The sequence below is a fragment of the Podarcis raffonei genome, chromosome 9, assembly GCF_027172205.1.
Source record: "Podarcis raffonei isolate rPodRaf1 chromosome 9, rPodRaf1.pri, whole genome shotgun sequence".
In the NCBI taxonomy this organism is placed as follows: Eukaryota; Metazoa; Chordata; class Lepidosauria; order Squamata; family Lacertidae; genus Podarcis; species Podarcis raffonei.
The window spans coordinates 6,606,789-6,619,107 of record NC_070610.1 but is presented as its reverse complement, the minus strand read 5'-3'; the positions used below and the strand labels follow the sequence as shown (position 1 = coordinate 6,619,107).

At 49.0% G+C, this 12,319-nt stretch overlaps 1 protein-coding gene across 5 annotated transcripts in view; it reads left to right on the top strand.

The window, feature by feature from the left end:
• The window catches only part of CCDC33 (coiled-coil domain containing 33), a 157,133-nt gene that overhangs the window by 70,179 nt on the left and 74,635 nt on the right, over window positions 1–12,319 (top strand). For all 5 annotated transcript variants that reach the window (XM_053403599.1, XM_053403600.1, XM_053403601.1 and 2 more), the window contains 3 exons: window positions 2,923–3,046; window positions 4,320–4,453; window positions 5,853–5,924. In XM_053403599.1, the coding sequence (XP_053259574.1) occupies window positions 2,923–3,046; window positions 4,320–4,453; window positions 5,853–5,924 (330 nt within the window). The remainder of the gene's footprint in view (window positions 1–2,922; window positions 3,047–4,319; window positions 4,454–5,852; window positions 5,925–12,319) is intronic.

Sequence of the window (12,319 nt, the reverse complement as noted above, 5' to 3'; positions counted from 1 at the left end):
TTATTTTCTACATTTCTCAAGAATAAGAAGTGTGGGCAGATCAACGTGTATCTTGAGCTTTTCTGTGCGTTTTCAGTTTGGAAGTATTGAAATTGAAAGTTTTCAAACTTACATGACCCTTTAAAAATTAGCTGATGAAGGTGAATACATCGAAACAGGGCCCTGTCCTGGTTTCTAATCCATAATTGACTTCTTGGTGTGCTTTTTTCTTGGTATAAATAAAATAAATAGCTCTCAGCCTTGATAATGTGTTATAGAAGAAGAAGAAGAGTTTGGATTTGATATCCCGCCTTTCACTCCCTTTTTAAGGAGTCTCCAAGCGGCTAACATTCTCCTTTCCCTTCCTCCCCCACAACAAACACTCTGTGAGGTGAGTGGGGCTGAGAGACTTCAGAGAAGTGTGACTGGCCCAAGGTCACCCAGCAGCTGCATGTGGAGGAGCGGGGAATCGAACCCGGTTCCCCAGATTAGGAGTCCACCGCTCTTAACCACTACACCCCACTGGCTCACACTAGAATCATAAGGAAGCCAGAAGACCCTACTGCTGGATCAGGCCAGTGACCAATCTAGTCCAGCATCCTCTTTTCACAGTGGCAAATCAAATGCTTATGGGAAACCCACAAGCAGGATCCGTGCACAAGAGCTCCCTTCCCCTCCTCTGGTCTCTAGCAACTGGTCTTCAGAAGCACTGTTACCTCCAACAGGTCACCATCGATGGTCACCATTGATAGCCCTCTCCTCCTCCATGAATTTGTCTGGTCCTCTTTTGAAGCCATCTAGTTTGGAGCTGGGATGCGGGTGGCGCTGTGGGTTAAACTACAGAGCCTAGGACCTGCCGATCAGAAGGTCGGCGGTTCGAATCCCCACGACGGGGTGAGCTCCCGTTGTTCGGTCCCTGCTCCTGCCCACCTAGTCATGCTGGCCACATGACCCGGAAGCTGTCTGCGGACAAACGCCGGCTCCCTCGGCCAATAAAGCGAGATGAGCGCCGCAACCCCAGAGTCGGTCATGACTGGACCTAATGGTCAGGGGTCCCTTTACCTTTACCTTAGTTTGGTGGCCATCCCTGCCTCTTGCATAAAGAAGGGCTGTCTGTTATGTGCCCCAGAGTTGCAAAGGGACTCGCTGAGTGTGCCACCAGATTGCCAATAGCTTGCCATGTACCCTCTGTTAGGATATCGATGTTCCGTTCCACCTTAAGAACAGGCATGTGGAGTTGTTGTGTGTCACATGTCTGTTTACTTCCAGCACAGCCTGCTGGGAACTTCCATTGTGTATAGCTTTTGCTTATGCTTCCTGCTCTTGGACATGAAAGAGAGCAGACATGTTTTTCTTTGTCCCGAACTATGCTGAATAAACTGCTTGTAAATATGCTTTACATATGCCTCTGTCCGCCACTTCTGTTGCGTGTTATTCACTCTGCAGACTGAGGCGTGCTCAAGCTTCTGAAGGCTTCTGAAGGTGTGTGCCGCTGTTTTGATGCTGTTCCAAGGACCGGAGTTTCTCCGGCTGCCGGACGGTGGGCTGGAGCCAGCTGGGGGCCTGCGAATTGCCCCCCCCCCCGTATCCCAACACCCACTGCTCCACTTTCCAAGGCTGGTCCTCTTGGCCTCCCTCCTCTGCACACGTTGTAACGTCACCATCTTTATAATCCTATCAAAAGCACAACAGAAGGAAACAGATTCATCAAGCATTTATTATAATTCAGTACAAACTCATGGTGATGTAGAGTATCGGAAACAGATGCTGAGGACCAGCCCTCTGTCTGCTGACACACCCACCCACACACCCCTCTGGGAAAGGGCTCCTCACATGCCCAGGCAGCAAAATCTTTCAGCCTCTTTAGTCTTGACTTCTTTTTCACTCTCAGAGACAGGAACTGACCACTTGCATGAGGAATGTGGAAGCAGGTTCCGTCAAAGGTCCAGATTGCCTGGGACTTCTTTTCTCTTTGTGGGATATTTAAGATCATTCCTGTCCGTTCAGAGGAGTGCACTGGGCTCTTTTCTCCCCGCTGTTGAGGGTGGGGAAATCAGGTGGGAAACCAGATGGGGGAGGGAATAGAATGGAGCATACAGAACAGGAAGAAGAAGAAGAAGAGGAAGAGTTTGGATTTGATATCCCGCTTTATCATTATCCTAAGGAGTCTCAAAGCGGCTAACAATCTCCTTTCCCTTCCTCCCCCACAACAAACACTCTGTGAGGTGAGCGAGGCTGAGAGACTGAGAAGTGTGACTAGCCCAAGGTCACCCAGCAGCTGCATGTGGAGGAGCGGAGACGCGAACCTGGTTCACCAGATTACGAGTCTATCCCTCTTAACCACTACACCACACTGGCTCTCCAGTGAGGATGAAACAGGGAGGAGGGAGATTCATGTGTCCTCCTTGGAGAAATAGGCGGTATTTAAACGTGACCTAGGGATGCGGGTGGCACTGTGGGTTAAACCACAGAGCCTAGGGCTTGCTGATCAGAAGGTCGGCGGTTCGAATCCCCGCGACGGGGTGAGCTCCCGTTGCTCGGTCCCTGCTCCTGCCAACCTAGCAGTTTGAAAGCACGTCAAAGTGCAAGTAGATAAATAGGTACTATTCCAGACCTGCTGCTGAAGAAGAGGAGTTTGGATTTGATATTCCGCTTTATCACTAACCGAAGGAGTCTCAAAGCGGCCAACATTCTCCTTTTCCCTTCCTCCCCCACAACAAACACTCTGTGAGGTGAGCGAGGCTGAGAGACTTCAGAGAAGTGTGACTAGCCCAAGGTCACCCAGCAGCTGCATGTGGAGGAGCGGGGAATCGAACCCGGTTCACCAGATTACGAGTCCACTGCTCTTAACCACTACACCACACTGGCCACTTTGCTGCAGATCCCCCTGGTCTCTCTTCTGATACCCTGACTGGGCTTCCTCCACTTTTCACTGATCACCAGGTTTCTCCAGCTGCTGGACCTCCTGAGCAGCCAACGTGGAACATGTCCTACCTGTTCCAAGGACGGGACGGAGCAACAGCTTTCTCGGATGATACTGCCCTGGTGATTGAATACTTCAAAAAAAGTAAGTCTTTATCTCTGGGAGGTAATGGTGGAAATTGATAAAATTATGCCTGGCTTGGAAATATGAGTGTTTCTCCCACTCTTGTAGCGCTAGAATTGGCAGATGCACAATGAAACTGAATGCTGGAGGATTCATAAGTCTTTCTTTACACAGTGCATAGTTAAGCTATGGAGCTCACTGCTGCAGGAGACATTGATAGCCACAAACTCAGATGGCTTTAAAAGAGGATTGGACAAATTTATGGAGGAGAGGGCTATTAAGCATAGGGCTATATTCTGCCTCCACAGTCAGAAGCAGTGATGCTAGAAATTGCAAGAGGGGAGAGTGCTCTTGGGCTCAAATCCAATAATAGCCATCTGGTTGGCCACTGGGATGACAGGATGCCAGACAAGATGGGCCTGATCCAGCAGGCTCTAGTGATGTTCTTAACGAAGTTTTGACCCCAGCCTCGTCCTTGCTGAGTTCTATTATAGCAGTAGTGAGGCTAAGGAGGAGCAAGCTGACAGGCAGAGCCACCCCCCTGGCTTGGTTGTGAGTAGGAAGACAGACTGACACTGGTGGGGCAGTGCCCAACTTGCCCCTCTGGACCAGCCCCCCAGGGAGATAAGGCCATATGGGAGTGTGAAATGATTTGTGGGGGATTCTCAAGATGAGATGTGGCGCTTAGCAGCACTAAGATCTGGGGTAAGGCATTCAATTCATTTTTGGATTGTGGACTGTCAAAAATAGCACTGCCTGATGGTCAGTTTTGGTTAAGAATGTAGCACTCTGGTACTACAGTGGTACCTCAGGTTAAGTACTTAATTTGTTCTGGAGGTCCATTCTTAACCTGAAACTGTTCTTAACCTGAAGCACCACTTTAGCTAATGGGGCCTCCTGCTGCTGCTGCGCTACCGGAGCACAATTTCTGTTCTCATCCTGAAGCAAAGTTCTTAACCCGAGGTACTATTTCTGGGTTAGCAGAGTCTGTAACCTGAAGCGTATGTAACCCGAGGTACCACTGTATCTATATAGACCACTGTGGTTGGCCCCTGTGAGAACAGGATGGTCCATGGGCTGGATCCATCAGGCTCTTTCTATGTCCTGATGTTTGGGGCTGCAAGGTCCATCTTGACCAGCAGCCCCAAACATCAATTCCTTTTGGAGACGAGATCGGCTGGTTTGCAACTCAGGAGCCTGGGGTGAAATTTTGGACGAGGAGGATTTTGAAAGCATCCCTGCCATGTTGCAATGGAGGACTAATCATGATGTTTCATCCCTGCTTGCCCACCAGATACAGATGGAGACCTAGAAATTCCACCAAAGTCTTTGGGTTTCTCTGTACTGCCACTAAGTAATCGTGTCTATCGGAAGCTTGTGGCAGACAGCAGCAGGAATGGAGTTTGTGTAGAAAACCTTCCCATCCAGGTAATAGCAACCATAGCAACAGGACCTGCTGCAAAATATTATGGTATGTTCTATCCTTGCCCCTCCACTGTAAAGGGCATTAAGATCAACAAATGAGACCTGGTTAGTTTTTGCAATGGCCTGGTGGTTATCAACTTGTGGTAAGACATTAATGGCCTTTTTCATTGCTGTGGAATTCTCTTCCTGCTGAAATATTGGGGGCCCCATCAGTATTGGCATTCAGCCGGCTCTTGAAAACACAGCTTCTGACTTGGGTCTCCTGTTTTTGATTGCTGTTTCAAGTGTTATGCTGATTTAATGGACTTGTATGCCATATATTTAAATTATGGGTGTGTGGTTGTATTACTATGCATTTTAATTACAGGTAGCTGTATTTTCATAATTGTTCGTTTGTGGACCACCTTGGTACTTCTGTTCAGGGTTTCTCCCACTCTTCCTCTGGTGACCTACTCCATTTCTGGTCATGACTGATCCTCATGACACTCCTCATCGCTGAGGGCCACAAATTCCCCAGCCCTGAATTAGACCACCTGGAGGTTGCTGATGCCACAACCTCCACAGACCCTCCCTTAGACCTTGCGGATCCTGTGGAGAGTCCCTCTTCTGCTTGGTAATGTGCCTCCCACACCGTCTGGACAGCTGCTCTGTTTGGCAAAGTGGAATGGAGAACTCAACATAAGATTGGGAAAATGAGACATGGAGAGGAACCTACGGATACACTCATCCCTGGGCCCGTCCCTTCACCTTATATAGAATCATAGAATTTTAGAGTTGGACGGGACCACGAGGGTCATCTAGTCCAACCCCCTGCAATGCAGGAATCTTTAGCCCAACATGGGGCTTGAACCCATGACTCTGAGATGAAGAGTCTCATGCTCTACAGCAGGCAAAGGCAAACTCGGCCTTCCAGATGGTTTGAGACTACAATTCCCATCATCCCTGATCACTGGTCCTGTTAGCTAGGGCTGATGGGAGTTGTAGTCTGAAAACATCTGGAGGGCCGAGTTTGCCTGCGCCTGCTCTACAGACTGAACCATCCAATTTGAATGATTCAGTCTTTCCAGACAGAGCCCTATTACTTTGATCTCCTTCTTGTTTCCTCTCACTCAGTCATTGGAGAATCTATCCAGACACCGAGGAAAAGGAATCCACCATGATAACACCCATTAAGCTTATCCAGCAAATCCCTCCCTCTTTTCTAAGTTGAAGAGCCTCGTGCTTGTACCAACTCAGCTACCCAACATCTCCTTGCTGTTGTGCTTTCCAAATAGACCCATAGCTGACAGTGTGCTGACGGGGCCCTAGGCTTGATGGACTTGTGATCTGATCCAGCCATGCAGTTCTTAACTCTCTGTGTTGACAATCCTCAATCAACCATTTGTCTTTGTTGATTTCTCAGGATACAAACCTGCGCACCAGAAGTGGAGAAGTCCCAACTGTCCAGCTTGGTGTTCAGTTGATAAATTCAGAGGTGAGACATATGGAAGTGCCAACAAGATCAGCTTGGGGAGCTCCAGATTCCTATCTGGAATATCTGATATCTGAGATTCTTGCCTTCGTTAAAAAGGGGGGGTGGGACTGGACAGCTCAGATGGTCCATGTAGAACACTGGTGAACAATCTGCACCCTGCATGCAGCCCTCAGCCCAGTTTCAGGTGGCCCTTGGCCTGATTCATGTGGTTGGGGAGCAGCGGCGTCAGGTATAGGGGCGGAGGAGGCTTCAAATCCCCCAATATTTTTTGGCAGGTGGCAGTGCCCCACAAATATTGAGAGGACCTCCCCCACCGCTGCTGCTGGGTGCCCCCTGTGTTCCCCAGCTCCAGCTCCCGCCCGACACTCCAGGAGCCAGGCAGCAGCTGGGATGAGCAGGCATGGAGATCGCCCTCTGCACATCCTGCCCCACCTGGTGCATCCCAGGCAGCGTCACGTGTCGTGCAACAGCACCCCCTCAATGTGGGGGGCATGCTGGCTTCCCTGCTGGAGAGGAGGGAAAATATGAAGGTAGAAAGGAGTGCCCCCACCTGTAGGATTGTTGACATGTGTGCTTAGCAAATTCGTGCTAACTGCAGTGTCAGGTCTTCAACATCTGGCAATGAAGTTTAGTTTGCCTAGCACACTTCTGTACAGTGTAGTGTCAGAAAATGCTTCTTCAGTATCATCTACCTGATAACGTGTTGTCATTGGTGTGTCTACATGGTTAGCATCCATCAGGTTCAGTTTGGTTAACACATCAGCATTTTCTTGACCCTATTGAGTCTGGCCCCTTCCATTTCGGGCTCTGATCCCATCCACTTTTGACTCCAGCCCCAACCACCATCTGTATGTGCCCCCCCCAACAGATTCACCTTGAGGGAATGTAACCCTTGACAGGCGAAAAGGCTTCCCACCTCAGTGTGGGGCATCTGTCTCCCTCTAAGGTAGATAGTGTGCTCTGTCCTTAGGGAGACCTTCCAATAATAACAATAACAATAACAATAATAAATTATTATTATTTATACCCCACCCATCTGCCTGGGTTTCCCCAGCCACTCTGGGAGGTTTCCAATAAAATAATAAAATACAGTGGTCTGTTAAACATTAAAAGCTTCCCTAAACAGGGCTGCCTTCAAATGTCTTCTAAAAGTCGGGTAGTTGTTCTTCTCTTTGACATCTGGTGGGAGGGTATTCCACAGGGCAGGTGCCACTACCGAGAAGGCCCTCTGCCTGGATCCCTGTAACCTCACTTCTCGCAGTGAGGGAACCTCCAGAAGGCCCTTGGCACTGGACCTCAGCGTCCGGGCAGAACGATGGGGGTGGAGACGCTCCTTCAGGTATACTGGACCAAGGCCGTTTAGGGCTTTCAAGGTCAGCACCAACACTTTGAATTGTGCTCAGAAATGTACTGGGAGCCAATGTAGATCTTTCAAGGCCAGTATTATGTGGTTTCGGCGGCCGCTCCCAGCCACCAGTCTAGCTGCTGCATTCTGGATTAGCTGTAGTTTCCGAGTCACCTTCAAAGAGGTAGAGCGCATAGAGCTCATTAAGAGAGGGCCCACACACCCAAGACACTCCTCTCCCCAGTCGTCACCCAGTGCACCTCAGATTGTGGGGACACCTCGAGAAAAGTCTGAATGTGGTGTGGACAGGTTCATGTGGGAGTAAGTACTTGGAACCCAAGCTGTAACTGCCAGCACTTTACATTGTGATCAGACACAGACTAGTGCAGGGGTCAGCCAACTTTTTCAGCAGGGAGCTGGTCCACTGTCCCTCAGACCTTGTGGGGAGCCGGACTACATTTAGGTGGGGGGGGAAATGAACAAATTCCTATGCCCCACATTTTAAATAAAGGGACACATTCTACTCATGTAAAAACACACTGATTCCCAGACCGTCCATGGGCCAGATTTAGAAGGTGATTGGGCCGGATCCAGCCCCTGGGCCTTAGTTTGCCTATCCATGGACTAGCGCCTCATGATGTTTTCGCTGGAATCTCCTTTCATAGAAGCGTAGAATGGTAGAGTTGGAAGGGACCCCAATTCTACAATTCTATAATTCTTTGAACTCCAGTCTCTGTGATACTTAGGATACTATCCTTCAAATGTGATGCTTTGTCAGAATCAAAACAAGCCGGAGATGCCAACACACCAAAAGAACTCCGATTTCAAATGTTCTGGGTAGAGCATGGGTGTGACACTTGTCTTGCGAATGCTAAATGTTCCAGACCTTTGCATGCTTGGCACCAGACTGCACACTCCTGACTCTAACCATGCTGCTATTTGAACCTGGGCCTGTGATCCTGTTCTTGGGCTGCTGCCTTGAATGGAGCTCCCCTCCACCGGCCCTCGTGTGATCATGTGATTGTGCCCGAGAGGTGCAAAAATCACTGCAGACAGCAGGCAACCGGGCAGCCAGCTCCTCTGGAAAGAGAGAGTGCCCCTGGAGGCAGTTCATGAATATAGATGATGGTTTGCGTTCTCTTGTAAAGCCCTCTGCCCTCCCTCCTCTGCCTCAAGCGCTTGCAAAGGAGTCTGTGTTAAAATAACAGAGAAGCGAGAGGCTCAGCCTTGCTAAGCACCAACTCCAGCCTGTCAGTCCAAATTAGGTTGTAAAGGATGGAGGGAATGTGCCTGCCCCTGTGCTCTGCAGCGAAAAAGGGGGAGAAAGTGGGGGGGGGAGGGAGGCTGATTAAAATACCAAGAGGTTCTCTTCTGCCTGCCAGCAGCTGGCCCACAAATAACAGGAATCGACTTTGCACTGAGTCACGTGTGCAAATCTAACCTGCTGTTCCCAGTGCTCAGAGCTCATGGCCTCTCTCAGGTTGCCACTCGTCATGGACTGTTTGGACACAGAGGAACGGTGGGAGGAACCAACTGAGGAACCATCAAGGGAAGAAGTCTCAGATCCCAGGGAATGATGGTGGGACAATGATGAGTAGTGTTGTAAGCAAAAATTGCCCTTTTCCCTTATGGGGTATCCAAGAGCCCATACAGAGTCCTTACGTTAGGTTCCCTATTGGTAGGAGAAAAGAATAGAGGCCAACCAGAGAATATTGAGAAGCAAAGCAGCTAGTAAGCCTGATCTTTATTGATCTGTTGCAACAGGGTGCTCCCCTCACACGCAGGAAAGGAGGAACCCAGAACAATGGCACACAAGGCCTTATAAAGACTCTTGAAATTGCCACCCTGTAGATCAAGACCACCCCCCAGAAACATCATACATACATCACAGAAAAGGTGGTCTAAAACAGAAATTTGAATGTTGTTTTTCCTGTTTGCCAGGTTATCTGATTGCCTTTCTTGATTGCCTTTCCTGATAGTCTGTCACCCATTAAAATGCTGATTACTCAATTCCTGAGACAATGGGAAGGCTCCCTGACCCCCCCTCCCTCCTTGCAGGGAAAACATTTGGTCAGTTTGGGAATCAAAATGGTTTCAGGTCGGTCTTCCTGTGCTGATCTATGTACGTGCTTGGTTGGTACACTTATGAACATTACCATATATCTAAGACCTCAAAATTCCTATCACAGTAGTCAGGGGGAGAAGACAAGACGAGGAGGTGTCAGAAGATGAAGGTGTAACAAGCTCAATGAGTTGAGAGAGTCTGTGGCAGAAAGAAATCCAGAATCAGGGCAGAAGCTGAAGCAGATAAGTGAAAGGAGGGAGGTCAAGAGGCAGAGATGTGTCAGGCTAGTGAAGAGTCATGAGTGTCTCCCCTGCTGCAATAAGCTCCCCTCCTGCCTGGTCTCCCAGAATCAGAAGAGGCATGAAATGGACGGAGCAAAGACAGGCTGCATGCAGGTGCAGTCTCTGATTGCTTACAAGAAGCCCTGGAGAGGAGGAGACATAGAAGGCTCTGGGGAGGCAGGGACTTTGAGTCTCTGCAATGATTTCATGGAGTAAGACCTAGAAGGCACGAGCTGCTGTGTTCATTAGGCCTGAAACTCCACCACGTCTGTGAGGATTGTGTTCCGCAAATGAAGAGTTAACGCCAGCTTTGAACTGTGTAATTTACTAACCGGCTCGCTTGGTGACATTGCCTTCCCGTATGCCTTGGAGGTCAGGCATTCAGTGCTCATTGCAAATGCTAAGCTTTGCTGAACTCCAGAACATTAGCTGCAATATTTGTTTGCTTGTTTGCTTGCTCTTGCCCAGGGCAACCCATTGTAGGTGGTTGCACTAGACACTGGCACCATATACAGGGGGCCCTAATATAATATAATATAATATAATATAATATAATATAATATAATATAATATAATATAATATAATATAATATAAATACACACACACACATGGGGCCCTGGGTGCCTGGGCACTCATAAAAAAAATTATGTGGGTGCCTGGCCTCTCCTGCCCACCACTGTCACCCCCTGCTGGGACTCATTTAGATACATTAATTTCAGTGGGTCTGCTCTGATCAGGGCTAACCTTGGATGCAATCCTCTGGATTGTACTTTTTATTTTTCCAGAAGCTGCTTTGAGACATTTGGTGAAAAGTAGGGTATAAAATTCTTCAGTAATACAGAGGTACCTTTGGTTAAGAACTTAATTCATTCTGGAGGTCCGTTCTTAACCTGACACTGTTCTTAACCTGAAGCACCACTTTAGCTAATGGGGCCTCCCGCTGTTGCCTCGCCGCCGGAGCAAGATTTCTGTTCTCATCCTGAAGCAAAGTTCTTAACCCGAGGTACTATTTCTGGGTTAGCGGAGTCTGTAACCTGAAGCGTATGTAACCTGAAGCGTATGTAACCCGATGTACCACTGTTTTGCAATTAATAACAGCAGCTATAGACTGCACAGAGTAGAGGCTCTTTCATTGCCCAGGGCTGAACCTCCTAAGTATATCTACATTGTAGAAACCTTATTTTTACAGGGGGTGGGCCATTCTGGGACTGGTGCTACAGTTGCAGAAAACAGCTGTGCCTTTGCCTTCTCCCCACCATCACCCCTCCCCATCCGCAAAGTTAATTTGGGACCGAACTTAAAGCCGGCAGGTTAATTCCATTGCTCTCCCCCCACAAAGCGCCGGGCCCCCTGGCTGGGGCAGGGCTGTCTGGCGAGCTACTTTGGAGTAATGGCCCAGGGGGTCAGCGGAGGGGGGCCGCGTGTGATGAATTATTCACAGGGGTGTTGGTAAGTGCAGAATTAATCCCCTTCCTTCCAGCTGGCTGCTGCACTAAATTATCACTCCTAGTCATGCGGGAAAATGCTGCGGAATTCATTTAGCTGATTATTGTTTTGATCTAAGGGCTGTTGTGTTCTTTTTTATCCCCCTTCCCCAGTTCTCCTCCTCCTCCTCCTCCTCTTTCTCCCCCTCCCCAACTAATGTATGTACAAGCGAGGGAGCGGAGGGGGGAGGGAAATATCAGGTGACAAGCTCAGCTTCTCAATCCTGCCCTTAAAGCTTGTTTCAGCAATCGGCCCTAGCAACAATGGAGAAAAGAATGGATTTGTTGCTAGCGGCGCAAAGGAAAGGGAGGAGGGCGGCGGGAAGCGGCGCCGCGGGTTCAAGCAATCACAGCTTTGCGATGAACTGGACCGTTTTAAGTGCTAACCTCCCAGAATCCATCAGATTTTCTTATGAGCAACCTGGCAGGCGGTCGGTGTAAAGAGTGCAGGCTTTGGAAAGGTTTAAAATGTGCCAAAATCGCTGGTACCCAAGAGGCAGGTCGAGTCACCTGTAGATCCTTTCTGCGCCCTTGGATTTTTAGTTGGGGAGAGCGCTGTTGCGCACGGGTCCTGCTTATGGGCTACCCAGAGGCATCTAGTCGGCCAGCCTAGACGGGCCATTGGTGTGATCCAGCTGCTCTTATGTTTTTCATTCCTGCCTCTACACACACACACACACACACACACACACACACACAGGACCAAGCCTTGGTATGGCAACAGGCTAGAGTGAATAAGGCAAGAGGCCTGTGAATGTACAGTTGTGTTTCAGCCATTTGGAGGGAGGGTTGCCCCCTTTTAGGAGGTTTCCTCACATTTCCCCCCTACTTCTAGATACCCCAGCGATCCCCCAAGCAAACAGAGTCCTTCCTCTTCTTCGTGGGTGATGCTGCTTTGGCATAGTGGTTGGCACTCACCGCCGAACTTGGGAGCTAGTGGGAGCAATTACATATGTTAGCAGGATTGGTTTGTCCAGCAATTCAGAGAGTGACAACTCAAAGGGAGCTTGCAAAGGAGGAACATGCTGGTTCGGTTAAGCATGAGAAAAAGATGAGCTCTGTAGATTCTAACCTGCATCTCCTTCTCCTCTTCGTGCCTCCCCATACCACTAAGATTGGGGTTGCCAAATTTTTGAGCTTTTATTGTTGAGCTTTTTGGAGGAAACCTCCCCCCCCAAATTGTGATTTTTAAGCTTTTTGAGCTCTTTCTGCTGGTTTT